The 21,051-nt window shown below is 33.3% G+C and overlaps 1 protein-coding gene and 1 long non-coding RNA gene across 4 annotated transcripts in view; both read left to right on the top strand.

Moving 5' to 3' along the window:
* LOC143047486 (sestrin-3-like) overlaps positions 1-3,458 on the top strand; it is a 61,527-nt gene extending 58,069 nt beyond the window's left edge. For all 3 annotated transcript variants that reach the window (XM_076220540.1, XM_076220542.1, XM_076220541.1), the window contains 4 exons: positions 672-804; positions 1,250-1,484; positions 1,801-2,026; positions 2,581-3,458. In XM_076220540.1, coding sequence (XP_076076655.1) covers positions 672-804; positions 1,250-1,484; positions 1,801-2,026; positions 2,581-2,667 — 681 coding nt within the window. In that variant the 3' untranslated portion in view covers positions 2,668-3,458. The remainder of the gene's footprint in view (positions 1-671; positions 805-1,249; positions 1,485-1,800; positions 2,027-2,580) is intronic.
* A 4,666-nt stretch (positions 3,459-8,124) lies between these two features.
* On the top strand, positions 8,125-19,960 carry LOC143047485 (uncharacterized). Its single transcript, XR_012969576.1, has 2 exons — positions 8,125-8,491; positions 19,542-19,960. It is a non-coding gene; the product is annotated as an uncharacterized LOC143047485 (long non-coding RNA).
* Positions 19,961-21,051: the final 1,091 nt, after the last annotated feature.

Below are 21,051 nucleotides of genomic sequence, written 5' to 3'. Positions count from 1 at the left end.
TATAAATATAAAGTGCACCTGAACAAGGAGGTTACATTCATGTTATTATTAATCAGTCTCTAGAAGATATTCTGATCACGTCAGAACTATTTCTTGTGACTTAAGTTAAATATAGAATGATGAATTGTTGTTTGCTTAATGTCCAGTGTTTAAAAATAGATTTAATACCAAAAAATTTAAATCTAATCGTGTATAAATTAATCTACCTCACCTGTATCTAAACGTGGAGATAATCAACTCATTCACCATAATCGATAAAGTAAATATTTGATCGCAAGTGACGACCTTGATTTAAATATTTGGTCGCAAGTAAAGACCTTGGTTAACTTGGTGTAGGTAGATAAAATTTAGCTTTGTTAGAAAAAGGATATTAAGTTCAAATTTTTTTTTCTTCTTAATCTTCGATAAGGAAACAATTGCAGTCTGCTGACCTTGATTCTGGGCTAACACATGTAAAATAGCCTGTTTTAAACAAAGGAAGAATTTGAAAGATACCTGATTATTCCCAATTTTGACTAGGGAAAAAAAAATTGCTGTATATTGTCCTTCAATTTGGGCTACCCTAGTCTATTTAACATGCAGGAAAATTGTAAAAGATATTTGATTATTTCAATTCAAATAATTATAGATATTTATTTCATGTGCTTTAAATTTCTTGTTTATATTTCTAGGGAAATGAACCAGAAGTAAAAATAGAAGTTTTGATGGAAAGAATGAAAAAATTAAACGAAGACGACAGCGATGATCCAACGGAGGAAGAAAGATTAAAAAGATTTGAATCAATAGAAAATCAAAGTGTTGAATGTAAGTCTCAAAAATATACTATTGTTGCTCATTGTGAAGGCTGTACAGTGACATTTAGTTGTAAACTTCTATGTCAGTTGGTCTTTTGTAACAACAAATAAGAAGATGTGGTATGAATGCCCATGAGACAACTCTCCACACGAGACCAGATACTTCAGTGATTTATGGAACAAAATATTCAAACAAAAATGATTGTAATAATTCTTGTTGGGTCTGACACCAGGCTTTTCCGCCAACAGAAATTGGTTGCCAAATGTGCTGAAACTAGCTTTTCTCTTCGACAAACAATAAGTTTTGTAATACTAGAGAAATAGTAGCATTGTATTTGGTGTTAAAAAGAAGCAACCTAAAATTTATAAAACGCATACACTTATATATGAATTTTAAATAGTCTTGAAGAAATAACCACGAATATAATTGACATTATTACTAATTTGATTTTCAGTAATAAGTTCATCGATCCCGTCACCGAGAGTAGAAGTGTTAAAATATTGTGAGGATCCCGAGTTTTGCTATCAGGATTTTGCTAAACGTGACAATATTGACTCTATACCTACATTCAGAGCACAAGATTATAATTGGGAGGAGCATGGATTCTCATTAGCTAATCGTTTATTATCAGACATAGGAAGTAATCTAGAAGATCGATTCAACATTGCCATAAATTTAACATACTACACGTAAGTAGTCTTTGTAGAGACATCAAGTTATGATATAATTTAGTGGTGTAAGGGAGATAAATCACCTTTTTGTCTTAGAATGCTTTTCTGCTATAAGGTCACACTTTTATACATGTATATACATTTAATTTATGGTTTATTTTAAAATGAACATAAGCTTTTGAAATAGCTTTTAATATAATTATATCTTTGTCATTGCCCCCTGAGGGAATATAATTGGAATAAACACATATATATTCTTATATTGTATATAGAAAAGATCAAAAATTATAATTGTGTGGCAAGCTTTTAATTACTGTTATTCTATTTTTTACAGAATGGGAAAAGTGAAAAATGTTGATACCAGTGCGTTCAGATGTGCAATTTGGAACTATATTCATTGCCTGTATGGCATTATGCATGATGACTTTAATTATTCCCAAGTTAACCAATTGTTAGATAGGAATTTAAAATCGTACATAAAGACTGTGACATGTTATCCTGAAAGACTGACTAAAAAGGATTATGACAGTTGTATGCAGGAATTCAGACATTCTGAAAAGGTACGTTAAAAAATGTTATAAAATTGCAGTTCTCTAAACTTGTAGGTATATATAGATAGAGCAAATCAGATGATCAGAGTTACACAGAAAAAAATCCCTGCTTAAAAATAATCGACTTTTTCAACAAAAATCTTTAGAAAAAAAATATATTTCAACATTAATTCTTTTAAAATAGGCACATAACCTTTATGATATCTAACACTAAAATAATGTTGTTAAAAAACATATTCCAATTAGAAAAAAATATAAATCTTTAAAAAAAATTATAGAAAAAAATTTGTTGGTTACACTAAGACAACACTAACTGCACACTTTACACACCAAAAATGTGGTTGATTAGCTTTAACTAACCTTAACAGTATGTTAAAGTCTAATTTTATATACTATGTATACAGCATACATGTTACAAAATTTAAAACCACAGACACTGTTATTTTGTTTGCCAACGAAATTCACTGCCATCTTATTCCTATGCGAATATTGTATACACTGTACTTCCATGAATTAAGTAAGTTAAAAACATAAGTTAATAATATTATTTTTTATTCTTTCAGGTACATGTGAACTTAATGTTGTTAGAAGCCCGGTTACAAGGAGAGTTACTATATTCCTTACGAGCAGTGATGCAACACATGACGTGAAAAAACAATCGAACAATGTATCTAGTCTTATGGCCAATGGTGCATTGTGGGTAGTGGCCATTTTTCTGTGATAGTCTTTCATTAATAAGTGATACTGGTTTTTATTTGTTGTGACTGTTTTTAAGTGTATTGTAGATTATATGAATGAATGAAGAGGGAAATCTATATTTCTGAATAGAAGACAAAATTTAACAAATTTCAATTTTCTTAATTCACTTTTATCTGATATATTAGATCATTTTGTCCATTTTTAAAACGCACAATTTGAATTGTATAATGTTTAGCAATGTAAACAATGATAAAATTTCAGTCTTTCAATAGTACTTTTTTGTTTTACCTTTCTTAGCAAAAATATTCTAAAGAATTAAGAAATCTTGATAAGTTCAAAGGTTGCTATATATTTTTACAAGTATAATAATGAAGATGGACCTTATTTATAGTTCGTTTAAGCTACAATTTAGAATGAATGTCTTTGTTAAAAATGGGTCGTGAATGAGGTTTTACATGTTATACGAAATGAGATTAGCCAATATTTTTTATGGCCAAATCTGTTCAAACACACAAAGCATTAGAGTGATGTTATGATTGTAAAATCATTGTCAGTTTTATGGCAATGATTAGGGTAGATTTAGTTTTAATTATGAGCTTGTGACTTGAACAGTATTTGAGTAGTGAACAAATTTAAACATTGTACTGTAAATTCAGAAATTATTGTGTGCATTTATTATTGCGATGTTTGAAGAATTAACAAAATTGTAAGTTTAATATTGGGAAAAGCTACGTACAGATGTATGTATTTGATGTCAGAATGCGAATTCTTATTATTGCGATACTCACATTGTCGCATTATTTACATTAATAAAAACCTCGCAATAATTTCTGAGTTTACAGTATATGGAGCTTTGAGAGGTCAACATTGTCGGAGACATGTTTTTTTTACGACGAGTTAGTACATAGTGCCACTAAGTTGTCAGTTTTGTCAAACAGTATTAATTTATTTGAAAAGACGATAGACATAGTCAAGATTTTTCTCAGGGATGTTTTTTTTTCGATGAGAAAAGTTATTGACTTTCGATCTTTACAATTTACTTTTAACATGCTGTTAATCCAAATATATAAGTAAAAGAAATGCCTAGATAGTTCAGTTGACTAAATCAAAGATTACTTACAATGTAAGTTAAGATTCCTTTCTTGTAATGTACACTTGTGTTATCACAAGTTTTGTTTTCATTATTCATGTTATTTATTAACCTTAAATTTTTGAAAGATGCAAATTTATCAAATAATTGAACCAGTTTTGTTAGTGCTTTTAATGATAAAAATTCAAATTACCTTGAAGCTATTTAAAGTTTAAAAGCATAATTCTGAATATTGGTGCAAAAAATAGTGTCTTCCTGGTATACTAAAACATGTTTGCCAAAAGTTCAATTTGGTTTTGAAAAATATCAATTTTAATAATGTTATTAGAAGAAAAAAAAAAAGATTTTAATTCTAAATTTGAAGTTTTTTTCTCGAGAAATTTTAATTTATATAGTTGCATGTAGTCCTTCTTTTGAAAAGAAAAATCAAGAAAAAAAGTGCTGATTAAAAATTTCCAAACAACACTTTTTTATATTGTTGAACAGTATTAATGCAAAATTATTCTAATTGAAGAGTGCTTGTTAAAAATGAGATTAATAGAGTCTAATTTTGCGATTTTGAATAGCGTACGGGTATGGCAAATGTAATCGAATGTAATTAATTACTGATTATTGCATCATAACATTCATTAAAGTCAAATACATGTACATGTAGGTTCATTCCGTCGATCAAATATTAATATCATATCATATAGTCAATCATACGAAACATGTAAATAATAAGTCAAAATGTGTTGGGCATTGAATGTTAGGTACCCTATGTTTATGTTAAGGAATCGTAGATCTGTATTTGGGGTCGAAGCTATCTCAAAGATGCAGGTGAAAAATGATAAAAGCTTTGAATATTCATGATTTAAGATTTTAATGATGACAAAAAGTGAAAGGGAAATTTTGTTATAAAGAGGCGCAAAACTGCTTGGTAAAAGAAACATGAAAGAGAGAATTATCATTACAAATCAGGTTTTGCATGTAATTATTGCTTTTAAAACATTTAATTACAATTTAATCATGTTTATAGGTTGAAAGAATTAAAAATCTGCATGTATTCAAAGCTTTCATCAGTTTTCAAACAATGTTTCAGATTGGCTGAGACCCTAATTAAGTTATTGAAATTAGAGCAACATAAATTAAAAAAACAGTGCTAAAAAGATGTGAAAATATATTATAATAAATGTATATTAGAGATCCTTTACTTACATAAATATGTAATAATTAAAAACTTCTTGTACAAATTCAGGAAGTAAAACTAAATTAGATCCTGAGCTTCTGTGTGTTTTTTCAATGTGGCCTTGTATAGTGGCTTCTATACATTTGAAAGAATTGGGCTTTTTGCTATTAGTACCTTTTTGGCATTGCAGCTTCAGATTTTTTCATATGGCCATATGGAAAAGTACAGATTTGCCCTGAAATAAATATACTTATGCTTAGGGCTTTGCTGCAAGATCAAATCTTGCCTATATTTACAGCAAATTGCTGTTCAATAATATCTATCCCTTTGGTAATTCTTCATATTAAAGCGATGTCATTTTGTGTAAAAATCAGGCCATGATGGCTTCACATGCCTTTGAACAATCAAAAACATGGAATCGTATGGCAATTGGTTAATTATTTATTGTTAAATATTTACATGTAAATTTGTACATGGTTGTTGTTTGTTACTAGAGTAGAAAGTTATTTTTTCAAAGAAAAAAAAAGAAGAAAAAAACAAATGTGCCAAGCATTTAATTTCAAACAAGTTCATGTTTTATGACAAAAAATAAAAACGAATTTCATGGTATATATTGCAGTAAACATTTAGTAATTTTAATTTTAATTTTCATGCTCTTACATTTGAATACAAAATTTTAAATGTTGAACTTTACAGTAAATTTGGTAAAGGTATTTTTCGATGTTATTGGCACGTTTGGAAAATAGAAAAAAAAAAAAAGTAGCCAACTCTGAAAAAAAGGAGAAAAAAAAGAATCAACCAGCTAATAGGTTCCATGTAAAAGATAATATTATTTTTGTGTGAAATGTTGACCTGAAGTTATATATGAAACCAACTTGACTATGAACATTTCTATTTATTATACTAAAACCTTTTCTATATTGTGATAATGAATGTTGAAATAAAAAAAATATTTGAAATATGTCTTTTCTAATTTGATTACATTATTTGAAATTCGAATCTGATGTCTTTCGTAAAAGGAAACCCTTCATTGAATTGATTATTTTTAAAGGCAGTGCTTTAAGGCCTGACTTTCAAGTCATGAGGTTCATCTTTTCATACGCAATCTATGCAGGGGGTCTTTTGGCCAGGAATAGATCCGGAAATGTTCGAATTTCTCCTCTTCTTTTTATGGTATGATATGGTTTTTGTTTCTTTCATTTACATTGGGGACTGAAGAAACGATCAGTTTGTATTGTTCGTTTTATAGAACTTGTTATTAATGTGTATTTTGCATTATAAGCAGTCAACCTGACTACAAACTATCATTATTTGTATTCCGTGTGGAAAGAGGTCGGGTCAATTTCGAGTTTTATCTGACATCTAAAGATTTTTTAATTAGTTCAGACGTTGATATAACAATGAAAAGTCGACTGAACATGAATAATATTGCATCTTCTATAATTCAAAGTGGAATTCGGTTTATAAACGAGAAACCGTAAAGCGTTTTCAATTTCGGTATTAGTTATGTATGTTGTCTACGTATTATCCTGGTTCCCGGTACTACGTTCCGGGTATTAGCTATTTGATATATCTGATGTGTAACATTACGATCAGGTACCAGCCAATCTACGTGTGTATGTGTACATGATTTCCCGCCAAAATGACCGACTTACAGCTATGGAAAAATAGTCCATAAACGTTCCGTATAATGATATGCAAATTCATAATTAATCGTAACTTTTTTTTATCTTTATATAATAAATATAACAAAATGGATTCCACAAAATTGAAAATAGCATTATTTCACGAGGATTTCTAATATTTTTTTTCACTTCCGGGCGCAGTAATACGTATGTTTTGAAGAAATTGACAAAGTGAATTGAGAAGGAAACGGATAGATATACGTCCTTGCTATCAGGTAAAACAATTTAAATGTACAGAAAAAACACATTTACTTCACACAAATAGTACAGGCTTAAGCATTTGATTGTCTTATACACGACTGTAGTCTAGTGTTTAAACGACGGCGGTGACCTACAAGGTACGGGTCATACTGGGTCAAGTCTAAATATGTAAACATATCCACGTGCTATTAGGTAGAAAGCATCGTAATGCAATATCTACAATTTTTTCCTCCTTTATACATCGTTGTACTAGATATATTTCTCTTTCAAATACACTTAAACACGGGTTGTATGTACGTATCTTTTCTAGTGTTTTCTTGTCCTTATTAAAGTTCATTTGTTGATGTTTAAATATTTTTGAACGACTGTCGTTGCACCTCAGCTAACCAGTCTTATAAATTTGACTGTGGACACGGGCATATTTCCAGACAAACTTAAAGAAGCCCAAGTTACACCCTTACATAAAAAGAGTGACCCACTACTTAAATCAAATTACAGACCAGTCAGTGTGTTACCTATTTTTTCAAAATTTTACGAAAAAATATTTGAAATACAGTTATACGATTTCTTTGATTCCATTTTTAACCCTTATTTATGTGCTTTCCGTAGAGGACATGGATGTCAGACTACGTTGCTCAGATTACTGGAAGACTGGCGTAAAGCTTTAGACAAAAACTTATATATAGCTGCAGTTCTTATGGATTTATCAAAAGCTTTTGACTGCTTACCTCATGAAATTTTACTATATAAATTACTAGCATATGGTGTTTCTCCACATTCAGTATCTTTATTAAAATCATATCTTTCTGATAGAAAACAGCAAATTAAAGTAAACGGTGTTCTGAGTAGCTGGGCTGACATCCAAAAAGGGGTACCCCAAGGTTCTATATTGGGGCCCCTTTTATTTAATATCTTCATAAATGATATTTTTTATTTTGTTAAACATGGTACATTATATAATTATGCGGACGACAATACTCTGTCTTTTAGTAGTCCGGATTATGACCATCTCATATCAACATTAGAATCTGAGTCTCAAGTGCTTATTGATTGGTTTAAAGAAAATAAGATGCAGGCAAATCCTGATAAATTCCAAGTTATTGCTGTAGGGAAAAGAACCTTTGCAAAAAATCCATCTATACAAATTCAGCAAAATATTTTATCATGTGAAGAAACAGTAAAGTTACTTGGAATTGATATTGATTACCAACTAAAATTTGATGCACATATAAGTAACTTGTGTAGAAAGACATCAACAGCTGAATGTTCTCAAGAGAATTGGATCATTTTTAAACAGATTAAATAAACTTACAATTTTTCATACTTTTATTTTGAGTAATTTTAATTTTTGCCCTTTGGCTTGGCATTTTTGTACAGAGAAAAATTCTAAAAAACTTGAAAAAATACAAGAGAGAGCATTACGATTTGTATACGACGACTATTTATCATCCTCTGAAACTCTTCTTGAGAACGCAAAGGTTCCAACCCTACAAGTAAGACGCATCAGGACAATGGCACTTGAGACTTATAAAATTTTAAATAATTTGGCTCCTGTATGTTTACAAAATTTAATAAAAATTAAACACACTTAATATTCTTTTAGATACAGCAATATTTTGGATGTACCACAGGTAAGAACTACCTCATATGGAAAAAAATCTTTTAGTTTTGCTGCTGCTACTTTATGGAATAGCTTACCTGACCACTTCAGGACTGTTAACAGCTTCTCACATTTTAAGAGTCTTGTACAGTCCTGGAGTGGAACAGAATGTTTTTGCTCTGCCTGTAGATAACTTTGTGTTACAATATTTATGCTTTTTATGTTGCATTAACAGCCTGCGTTGCAACTGAAATTTTGTTTTTTACCTTTTAAAATTTGAAAGATTTGGAATTTTTTACTTTATAATTCATAAATTATTTAAAAATTAATTTTTAAACAGAAAATTTTTAAAAATTTTAGTGCTTCATATATATGTTTTGGTATTTTGCAAGATACATGTATTATCTATTTGCTTAGAGTTAATTTTTGGTGCTGCTTCTTATTATTTATTGCATGCTGCATGCCTTGTTAAGTCTCCCAAACAAAGTTTGGAGACTTATTGTTTTTGCTCAGTTCTTATTATTTTTATTATGGCACCCTCAACGGAGTTGGGGTGACATATTGTTATTCTACGTTTCTTTTTATGGCACCCTCAACGGAGTTGGGGTGACGTATTGTTATTGTACGTTTCTTTTTTTCCTTATTATGTCACCCGATCGACAATGTCGGGTGACATATTGCTTTTCTTATGTTTCTTTGTTATTATGTCACCCGATCGACAATGTCGGGTGACATATTGTTTTTCCTCCGTTTCTTTGTTATTATGTCACCCGATCGACAATGTCGGGTGACATATTGCTTTTCCTCTGTTTCTTTTTCCCTATTATTATTATTATTATTTTTCTTCCACCTAATTTTGTCCGGCAGTTTTCTCAGAGCCAAAGGAACCAATCTGAAAGATAGTGCACTATAACAAGGAACCCTGACTTTCCTGTTGCTTTCCGGTATTGGTACTAAAAAAATGGCTGCCATCACCATGGAAACAAAAAAATAGTGAAAAAATATAATTTTAGAGTTTAGGGAATTGTTTGAGAATGCTTAAGCTTAAAATCTTTTGATTTTAATACAATGTAGGTGCCCACTATATACTGCTTTGGGATGATTTTGGCAATCATTGGAACTGCTATGTTGCCATGGATACCACACCAAAAATTTCCAAAATATGGAAATGCTCCAAATTTTATAAAACTTCACAGTAACGATGAGCAACATTGTATGATGTGGAATTTGGCGTTGGAATTTTGAAAATGTCTGCCGTTACCATGGAAACAATGCAAAACAGGTCAAAATGGTCCAAAAACCTTAAAGTGGCATTAACTTTCTTAAAATGGTAGGTCAAATGGATCGAAACTTTGATGGTATGGTCCCTCCCATGTACCAATGTGGTATATGCCATTAAATTTTGGGAATGGTCTCTGTTGCCATAGGAACCATCACAAATGACAAAAATTCCAAAAATTTCAAAATGCTCCAAATTTGATGAAACTTAATAGGATTGTAGACTGGCAAGTCTGGATGAGACTTTTGAAGTTGGAATTTCCAAAATGGCCACTGTTGCCATGGAAACTGCAAAAATGTCAAATATTTTCAAAATGCTCCAAACTTAATGAAACTTAATATTATTGTAAACTGGCATGTATACATGAGACTTTGGATTTTGAAACTTTCAAAATGGCTGCCGTTGCCATGGAAACAGCAGAAATGTCATGTTTTTAAATATGATCTAAATGTACTGAAAATTTATAGAAAAATGTATAGCCATGCAAATATGTGCATTTACTGTTAAAAGTTTTTGAAATGGCTGCCGCTTAGTGGCAATGGGGGGAAGGGTGACATCCGCTATTGCTTGCAATGGCAATTCTAGTTATTATTCTTATTCTTCCAATGATTTTTGTCCGGCAGATTTTTTGAAGGCAATGGAACCAATCTTAGTGATAGTCAACTATAATGAGGAACACAAAATTTCGGGTTGCAGTAGGTCTAAAGACCAATAAAAATGGCTGCCGTTACCATGGAAACGGAACAATTGTGAAAAATTCCACTTTTTGGTTTTAGGGAATTATTTGGAGACGCTTTAACTTAGAATCATTATATTTTGATACAATGTAGGTGCCCACTATATACTTGTTTTGGATGATTTTTGGCATTCATTGGAACTACTATGTTGCCATGGATACTACGCCAAAAATTTCGAAAATATCAAAATGCTCCAAATTTAATGAAACTTCACAGTAACGATGAGCAACATTGGTAGATGTGCAATTTGGCGTTGGAATTTCGAAAATGTCTTGTGTTACCATGGAAACAAGGCAAAAATGGTCAAAACGCTTTAAAAAACCTTCAAAAGTGGCCTTTACTTCCTTAAAATGGTAGGTCAAATCCATTGAAACTCTGATGGTATGTTCCCTCCCATGTACCAATGGAGTATCTGGCATTAAAAATTTGGAATGGTCTGTGTTACCATAGAAACCAGACAAAATGTCAAAAATTTCAAAAATTTCAAAATGCTCCAAAAGTAATGAAACTTAATATGATTGTTGACTGTTCAATCTGCATGAGATTTTTGGAGTTGGAATTTCCAAAATGGCCACTGTTGCCATGGAAACTGCAGAAATGTCAAATATTTTCAAAATGCTCCAAACTTAATCAAACTTAATATTATTGTCAACTGGCATGTATAGATGAGACTTTTGACTTTGGAATTTTCAAAATGGCCGCCGTTGCCATGGAAACAGCAGAAAAGTGTAACTTTTGACAATGCTCAAAATGTACTGAAAATTTACAGACAGATTTATCGCAATCATTAGAACTGCATTCACTGTTAAGTTGTTTTGAAATGGCTGCCGCTTAGTGGCAATGGGGGGAAGGGTGACATCCGCTATTGCTTGCAATGGCAATTCTAGTTATTATTATTCTTCCACCTTTTTTTGTCCGACAGGTTTTTTGGAGTAAAATGGAACCAACCTTAATGATAATTCACTATAAGGAGGAACACAAAATTTTGGGTTGCAGTAGGGTCTAAGACCATAAAAAATGGCTGCCGTTTCCATGGAAACGGAACAATTGTGAAAAATTCCAGTTTTTGGTTTTGTGAATAATTTAGAGATGCTTAAACTCAGAATCATCATATTTTATCACAATGTAGGTGCCAGCCATATATTGGTTTTGGATGATATTGGCAATCATTGGAACCACTATGTTGCCATGGAAACTACCCCAAAAATTTCAAAAATTTCAAAATGCTCCAAATTTTTTGAAACTTCATAGAAACGATGAGCAACTTTGGTAGATGCGTAATTTGGCGTTGGAATTTCCAAAATGTCTGCCGTTACCATGGAAACAGTGCATAAGTGTCAAAATGCTCTAAAAACCTCAGGGTTTGGTAAATAATTTTTGTATGCTAGAACTTGAAATCATCAAATTTTTACACAATATAGTTGTCCACTATATACAGCTTTTGAATGATTTTGACAATCATTGGAACTCTTCTGTTACCATGGATACAGGACCAAATATTTCAAAAATTTCAAAATGCTCATAAATTGATCCAACTTAATATGATTGTTGACTGGCAAGTCTGGATGAGACTTTTGACTTTGGAATTTCCAAAATGGCCACCGTTGCCATGGAAACTGCAAAAAAGTCAAAATTTCTCTAAATGCTTTGAACTAAATGAAACTTGATATTATTGTTAACTGGCAAGTACAGATGAGACTTTTGACTTTGAAATTTTCAAAATGGCTGCCGTTGCCATGGAAACAGCAGAATTGTGAATTTTTTTTAGAATGCTCTCAATGTACTGAAAATTTACAGAAAGATGTATTGCCATGCATATATGTGCATTCACTGCTAAAAAATTTTGAAATGGCTGCCGCTTAGTGGCAATTGGGGGAAGGGTGACATCCGCTATTGCTTGCAATGGCAATTCTAGTTATGTCACCCGATCGACAATGTCGGGTGACATATTGTTTTTCCTCCGTTTCTTTGTTATTATTATTCTTATTCTTCCAATGATTTTTGTCCGGCAGATTTTTTGAAGGCAATGGAACCAATCTTAGTGATAGTCAACTATAATGAGGAACACAAAATTTCGGGTTGCAGTAGGTCTAAAGACCAATAAAAATGGCTGCCGTTACCATGGAAACGGAACAATTGTGAAAAATTCCACTTTTTGGTTTTAGGGAATTATTTGGAGACGCTTTAACTTAGAATCATTATATTTTGATACAATGTAGGTGCCCACTATATACTTGTTTTGGATGATTTTTGGCATTCATTGGAACTACTATGTTGCCATGGATACTACGCCAAAAATTTCGAAAATATCAAAATGCTCCAAATTTAATGAAACTTCACAGTAACGATGAGCAACATTGGTAGATGTGCAATTTGGCGTTGGAATTTCGAAAATGTCTTGTGTTACCATGGAAACAAGGCAAAAATGGTCAAAACGCTTTAAAAAACCTTCAAAAGTGGCCTTTACTTCCTTAAAATGGTAGGTCAAATCCATTGAAACTCTGATGGTATGTTCCCTCCCATGTACCAATGGAGTATCTGGCATTAAAAATTTGGAATGGTCTGTGTTACCATAGAAACCAGACAAAATGTCAAAAATTTCAAAAATTTCAAAATGCTCCAAAAGTAATGAAACTTAATATGATTGTTGACTGTTCAATCTGCATGAGATTTTTGGAGTTGGAATTTCCAAAATGGCCACTGTTGCCATGGAAACTGCAGAAATGTCAAATATTTTCAAAATGCTCCAAACTTAATCAAACTTAATATTATTGTCAACTGGCATGTATAGATGAGACTTTTGACTTTGGAATTTTCAAAATGGCCGCCGTTGCCATGGAAACAGCAGAAAAGTGTAACTTTTGACAATGCTCAAAATGTACTGAAAATTTACAGACAGATTTATCGCAATCATTAGAACTGCATTCACTGTTAAGTTGTTTTGAAATGGCTGCCGCTTAGTGGCAATGGGGGGAAGGGTGACATCCGCTATTGCTTGCAATGGCAATTCTAGTTTTTATTATTCTTCTTCAACACTTTTTGTCCACACTGTTTCTCGGAATTGTATGGACCAATGTTGATGGAACTATACCATAATGTGGACCAGCATATGAAGTTGTGCACCTGACTTTGGAATGGTCAAGATGGCTGCCGTTTCCATGGAAACTGCAAAAATCCGAAAATATTCAAAGTGTTCCAAATTGGAAGAAACTCCACAGGAATGGTAACTGGCATGAGATGATTTGCAATTTGACTTTGGAATTTCCAAAATGGCTGTCGTTACCATGGAAACAGCTTAAATATCAAAAATTCTAACTCTTTCATTATAACATCCAGCTGGATGAAACTTTATTAAAATGTGACCCAGTATGCCAAGATGTCAAAACAATATTTGGATAGTTCAAAATGGCCGCCGTTGTCATGGAAACTAGGGCCAAGTTTTGCATTGACCCTATGGAAAAATGCATAAAATCAGCATTTTCTCTGAGAATAGTGCAATAAAGTAAATGAAACTGTATTGATATATAACATGACATGTGGCAATGAGATGTCTGCTTTTAGAATTTTGGAATTATCTACTGTAACCATGGTTGCAGCACAAATGTTCAAAATTTCCAAAAAAAATTAAGTGCTGCAAACTGGATGAAACTTTACAGGAATAGTGGCTGACATGTGCGGAGTTGCATTTTGAAGTTGGAATTTCCAAAATGGCCGCCGTAACTATGGAAACAGCAAAATTGTCCAAAATTTCAAAATGCTCCAAACCTAATGAAATTTTACAAAAATGATGACTTGCATGTGTAGATGCACTCTTTGACTTTGGAATTTTCAAAATGGCTGCTGCTCGCCTGGCAATGGGGGGACGAGGGTGCCATCCGTTATTGCTAGCAATTACAAATCTAGTTATGGCACCCTCAACGGAGTTGGGGTGACATATTGTTATTGTTCGTTTCTTTTTTTCTTATTATATTTATTCTTCCACACATTTTTGTCCATGCTATTTCTCGGAATTGGCTTGAACAATATTGATGAATCTATGCCATAATGTAGTCCACTATATGAAATTGTGCAAACGGGGTATGGCATCATCAAGATGGCTGACGTTGCCATGGAAACGAAACAAATGTGAAAAAATCCAGGTTTTTGTTAAGGTGAACTATTGGGAGATGATTGAACTCAGAACCATTATATTTTAATACAATGTAGGTGCCCACTATATACAGGTGTTGGGTGATTTTGGCACTCATTGGAACTACTATGTTGCCATGGAAACTACTCCAAAAAATTCAAAAATCTCAAAATGTTCCAAACTTAATGAAACTTCACAGTAACGATGAGCAACATTGGAAGATGTGGAATTTGGCGTTGGAATTTCCAAAATCGCTGGTGTTACCATGGAAACAATGCAAAAAGGTCAAAACTTTGAATTTTCACAGAACATTCTAGAACATCAATGTTTAATTTATTCTAGAGACATTAAATGGTATATGATTGTGGAGGGAAATAATTGCAGCGGGGGTTAGACTTTGGAATATTCAAAATGGCCGCCGTTACCATGGAAACAGCATAGATACAAAAAACTTCAAAATGCTTCAAATTTATTGAAACTTATAACAAATGTTGCTCAGCTAATGTAGACTTGACTTTTGAGTTTGGAATTTCCAAAATGGCCGCCGTTACCATGGCTACTGCTCACCTGGCAATAGGGGAAGGGTGCCATCCGCTATTGCTTGCAATCGCAAATCTAGTTATGGCACCCTCAACGGAGTTGGGGTGACGTATTGTTATTGTACGTTTCTTTTTTTCCTTATTTTTATTATTCTTCTTCAACACTTTTTGTCCACACTGTTTCTCGGAATTGTATGGACCAATGTTGATGGAACTATACCATAATGTGGACCAGCATATGAAGTTGTGCACCTGACTTTGGAATGGTCAAGATGGCTGCCGTTTCCATGGAAACTGCAAAAATCCGAAAATATTCAAAGTGTTCCAAATTGGAAGAAACTCCACAGGAATGGTAACTGGCATGAGATGATTTGCAATTTGACTTTGGAATTTCCAAAATGGCTGTCGTTACCATGGAAACAGCTTAAATATCAAAAATTCTAACTCTTTCATTATAACATCCAGCTGGATGAAACTTTATTAAAATGTGACCCAGTATGCCAAGATGTCAAAACAATATTTGGATAGTTCAAAATGGCCGCCGTTGTCATGGAAACTAGGGCCAAGTTTTGCATTGACCCTATGAAAAATGCATAAAATCAGCATTTTCTCTGAGAATAGTGCAATAAAGTAAATGAAACTGTATTGATATATAACATGACATGTGGCAATGAGATGTCTGCTTTTAGAATTTTGGAATTATCTACTGTAACCATGGTTGCAGCACAAATGTTCAAAATTTCCAAAAAAAATTAAGTGCTGCAAACTGGATGAAACTTTACAGGAATAGTGGCTGACATGTGCGGAGTTGCATTTTGAAGTTGGAATTTCCAAAATGGCCGCCGTAACTATGGAAACAGCAAAATTGTCCAAAATTTCAAAATGCTCCAAACCTAATGAAATTTTACAAAAATGATGACTTGCATGTGTAGATGCACTCTTTGACTTTGGAATTTTCAAAATGGCTGCTGCTCGCCTGGCAATGGGGGGACGAGGGTGCCATCCGTTATTGCTAGCAATTACAAATCTAGTATTTTTATTATTTTTCTTCCACACATTTTGTCCAGGAGATTTCTGGAAATCCAATGGACCAAAGTTGATGGAACTCTACTATATTGAAGACCCTTAGGTGAAGAGTTGCAGTCACCATGGAATGGTTCAAGATGGCTACCGTTTCCATGGTGACTGCAAAAATGTGAAAAATTTTCAAAATTGTAAATCCTTCATTATAAGACCCAAGTGAATGAAACTTTATGGAAGTGTTACCTGATATGCCTAGATGTGCATGCAATATCAAGAAGTTCCAAAATGGCCGCCATTGTCATGGAAACAGTGCGAAAGTTTAACATTGACCCTATGAGAAAACACATTAAAGCTGCAATTTCTTGAAGAATATAGCATTAATCCCAATGAAACTTTATAGATATGTAACATGGCATGTACCAATGTGGCACCTGTCTTTGGAATTTTGGAAATGGTACCCGTTACCATGGAAATACCAAAAATTTCAAAAATTTCAAAATGCTCCAAAATTAAAGAAACTTTACAACAATGTTTATAAACATCTGTAGATGCGGTCTTTGACTTTGAAATTTTCAAAATGGCTGCCGCTCACCTGTCAATGGGGGAAGGGTGCCATCCGTTATTGCTAGCAATTACAAATCTAGTTTTTCTTATTTTTCTTCCACACATTTTGTCCGCGCGAGTTCTTGGAATCCTATGGACCAATGTTGATGGAACTCTACTATAATGAGGACCACCATCTGAAGTTATGCATCTTGCTATGGAATGGTAAAAAATGGCCGCCGTTTCCATGGAAACAGCACAAATGCGAAAAAAATCAAAGTGGTCCAAACTGGAAGAAACTCCACAGGAATGTTAACTGGCATGTCCTGATTTCCAGTTTGACTTTGGAATTTTCAAAATGGCTGCCGTTACCATGGAAACAGCTAAAATATCAAAAGTTCTAACTCTTTCGTTATAAGATCCAACAGGATGAAACTTTATGAAAATGTTCTCCACTATGCCAAGATGTCAAGACAATATTATGATAGTTCAAAATGGCCGCCGTTGTTATGGAAACTGGGGCCAAGTTTTACATTGACCCTATGGAAAAATGCATAAAATCAGCATTTTCACAGAGAGCAGTGCACCAAAGTAAATGAAACTGTATTGATATATAACATGACATGTGACAATGACATGTCTGCTTTTAGAATTTTGGAATTATCTACTGTAACCATGGTTGCAGCACAAATGTTCAAAATGTCCAAAAAATATTAAGTGCTGCAAACTGGATGAAACTTTACAGGAATAGTGACTGACATGTGCGTAGTTGAATTTTGAAGTTGGAATTTCCAAAATGGCCGCCGTAACCATAGAAACAGCAAAATTGTCCAAAATTTCAAAATGCTCCAAACTTAATGAAATTTTGCAAAAATGATAACTTGCAGGTGTACATGCACTCTTTGACTTAGGAATTTCCAAAATGGCTGCCGCTCGCCTGGCAATGGGGGGACGAGGGTGCCATCCGTTATTGCTAGCAATTACAAATCTAGTTATTCTTCTTCTTCTTCCTCTTCTTCCGCCACTTTAAAAATGAACTTGTCCGCAGCGTTTCTCCAAAACCGCTTGTCAGATTGACCTAGAATTTCACAAAATGGTAGACTAATATGTCTAGGTGAGCCATCAATCTTTCGTTTGTGCATTGGGGTCTATTAAGGGGTATTTTGGGGGGTAGAAAGGAGGGAGGGGTTTACTATAGAACCCAATGGGATTTTATTTTCTAAAATTTTCAAATGAATATAACTTGAAAACTGTAAGTGATAGATACATGCAGTCTTCAGAATTGATTATGGGACAATTAAACAAATCACATGAAATATAGGGGGAGTCCCTGGGAGTTCATCCCCACCCCCTTCAATTTGAGAATATGCTTATATCTTGTAAATGGTCCATATCCCCACCCCTAAACCATATATATTCTTAAATGGGACGATAAAACAAATCAAATAAAATTAAAGGGAGGTCCCCGGGGGTCATTCCCACCCCGTTCAATTTGAGAATGTGCTATTATCTTTGTAAACGGTCCAGATCCCCACCCCTAAACCATATATATTCTTGTAAGGGACAATAAAACAAATGAAATTAAATTAAAGGGAAGTCCCTAGGGGGTCACCCCACCCCCTCATGTTTCAAAACTTGTAATCGGTCAACATCCCCACCCCTAAACCATATATATTCTTGTAGGGGACAATAAAACAAATGAAATGAAATTAAAGGGAAGTCCCTAGGGGGGTCACCCCACCCCCTCTTATTTGAAAACTTGTAAACGGTCAACATCCCCACCCCTAAACCATATATATTCTTGTAGGGAACAATAAAACAAATGAAATGAAATAAAAGGGAAGTCCGGAGGGGGTTACCCCACCCCCTCTTGTTTGAAAACTTGTAAACGGTCAACATCCCCACCCCTAAACCATATATATTCTTGTAGGGGACAATAAAACAAATGAAATGATATAAGAGGGAAGTCCAAAGGGGGTCACCCCACCCCCTCTTGTTTGAAAACTTGTAAACGGTCAACATCCCCACCCCTAAACCATATATATTCTTGTATGGGACAATAAAGCTAATCAAATAAAATTAAAGGGAAGTTCCTGGGGTAGCCCCACCCCGTTCAATTTGAGAATGTGCTATTATCTTGTAAACGGTCCAGATCCCAACCCTTAAACCATATACATTCTTGTAGGGGACAATAAAACAAATCAAATGGAATGTAGGTAAATTTCCTGGGGGTCACCACCACCCCCTCCTGTTTGAATACTTGTAAATGGTGGAGATCTCTACTCGTAAGCCATACATATTCTTGTATGGGACAAAAAATCAAATCAAATGAACATGGGACCATATGAATGGCGAGTTATGGGAGCTTTGTTTGGGAGACTTCGTAACAGCATCCTGTTACAATTACTTCTTGTTTTATTTGTTATTGCATATGTTTTTATATTCGGTGAAAAGCTCATTAGAGCTTATGTTTGTATTGTTTGTCAATATGCCGAATCCAAATAAAGTTTTACTTACTTACTTACTTACTTACTTACTTACTGAACACAGGAGTGAATGAATGCAACAATTATATATACTGAAGACTTGGGCTGTACAATGATAGTGTACGTATATCATACTGATAATTATTCTAGCAGTAATTATGTTAATTTAGGATGTAATGACAGGAATTCATGAGCTATGCCTCAGGCTTTCTGAAAAAATATCAATGACAATGTAAACAGGAACAAAACATTGACACGAATGATGCTCTCTTCTATGTTATAGTTATTTAGGTATGTGTGTTGCACAAGTTTCAAAAAAACTTAAGTTTTAAAACTTTTTTTCAGGGCACAAACCCACTTTAAAGAGACTTGTCTACTGACATACCCATCCTATTTTCATGCACCATTTGCAAGCAAGAGACTGAATGGTTTGCAAAATTAAAAATCAGGACGGTGTCCAATTAAACCAAAAGAAGTAAACTGGATGAATATTGTAGGAGAAATCTAGAGGAAAGTTTTGATTTGTGAAATTGGTTTTCCTGAAAAGTCATTCATCCTAGCCTGCAGAAAGGAACTATAACTGTCCACCACCAACTGACGAGCTAATGTTGAGCTTCACATATGGAATTACTCAAATACCATCAATGTCTATGTTTTCAGCACAGATTTCACAAGTTATGACACAGCTGTGCTTTTTTTTTTATACCTGTTAAAGAGTTGTATACTAAATTTTATTTTTTTATCAATAAATATATCTTGTGTCATTTAAGAACTTGTATTTTGCCAAAAGATGCATACTAGTGATGAAAGTGGTGCAGTTCATTTTGCTTTGGTATATAGAATTGAATTACAATTGCTCATGTTATTGGAATGCATATAAAAATAAGGAGATGTGGTACAATTTATATACATGATATTTAGTGAGTTTATCAAGCAAAAGTGAATAAGAAATAGGTATAAGCAGTTACAGGTACTACTGTACAATCTCAAACAATGAGAAAAACTCATACCGTAAAGAGAATTTCATATTTACAAGTAAGTTTTGTTTTTGCGTTGAATAATTTTCTTCTATTGTTTTAATTGCAAATATGGGAAGTGGTTAAAATGCTAATGAGACAGCTGTTATGGCCACAGAGCCTTAATTGAAAACTTCTTTTTCATTCATACCGGTAGATTTTGCCTGGAGTTAGAAACATATCTGCCAACTTTTCAAAATGCACATGGGGGTTTTACGTGAAAGATGGTTCATATAGTCATACAAAACCTTCAAGGGGGCCTTCAAATGGAAGCAGGACAAGTCGCCCTACTGGCTAATCGCCCACTTTAAAAAAAAAAACGCCACAAACTGATTTATCAAATCGCCCCACATGTGAAATTGGTTAAATCATGTTAAATATTACTCCTGCCAACCCGCCCTACTTATAAAAAAACGGTAATATTTAGATTAATATATATATATATATAATTAAAAATTAAAACTCGCACCACTTTAATGAAAACTAATCTACACAGAATACAAACAAACCAAAAATTTATTTAATTACTATTATTGATATACTGAAATTATAATTCTAAAAAAAATGTATTGTTGAAGAATAACTAAGTTTTGAAGCTTAGTTATTTGCATAACAATTGAAAAGAAACCTGTTAATTGTATCATAATGCAATATAAGGAATTTAACTTATATTCAACGGGATAACATCTTTTTCCATAAGTGGGGAGAGTTGGCAGGGAGCATTGGGGAACCACTAATGACAGGACGATTGCCCGGATAGTGACAGGACGGTTGACCGGACGACATATAAATAGTCATAACTTTTTTGTTATCCGATAGATTTGTTAAATATTTGTAAA

The sequence above is a fragment of the Mytilus galloprovincialis genome, chromosome 10 (assembly GCF_965363235.1).
Source record: "Mytilus galloprovincialis chromosome 10, xbMytGall1.hap1.1, whole genome shotgun sequence".
NCBI classification, from domain to species: Eukaryota; Metazoa; Mollusca; class Bivalvia; order Mytilida; family Mytilidae; genus Mytilus; species Mytilus galloprovincialis.
Note: the sequence above shows the minus strand (reverse complement) of the source record. Positions and strands in the feature narration are given on the sequence as shown.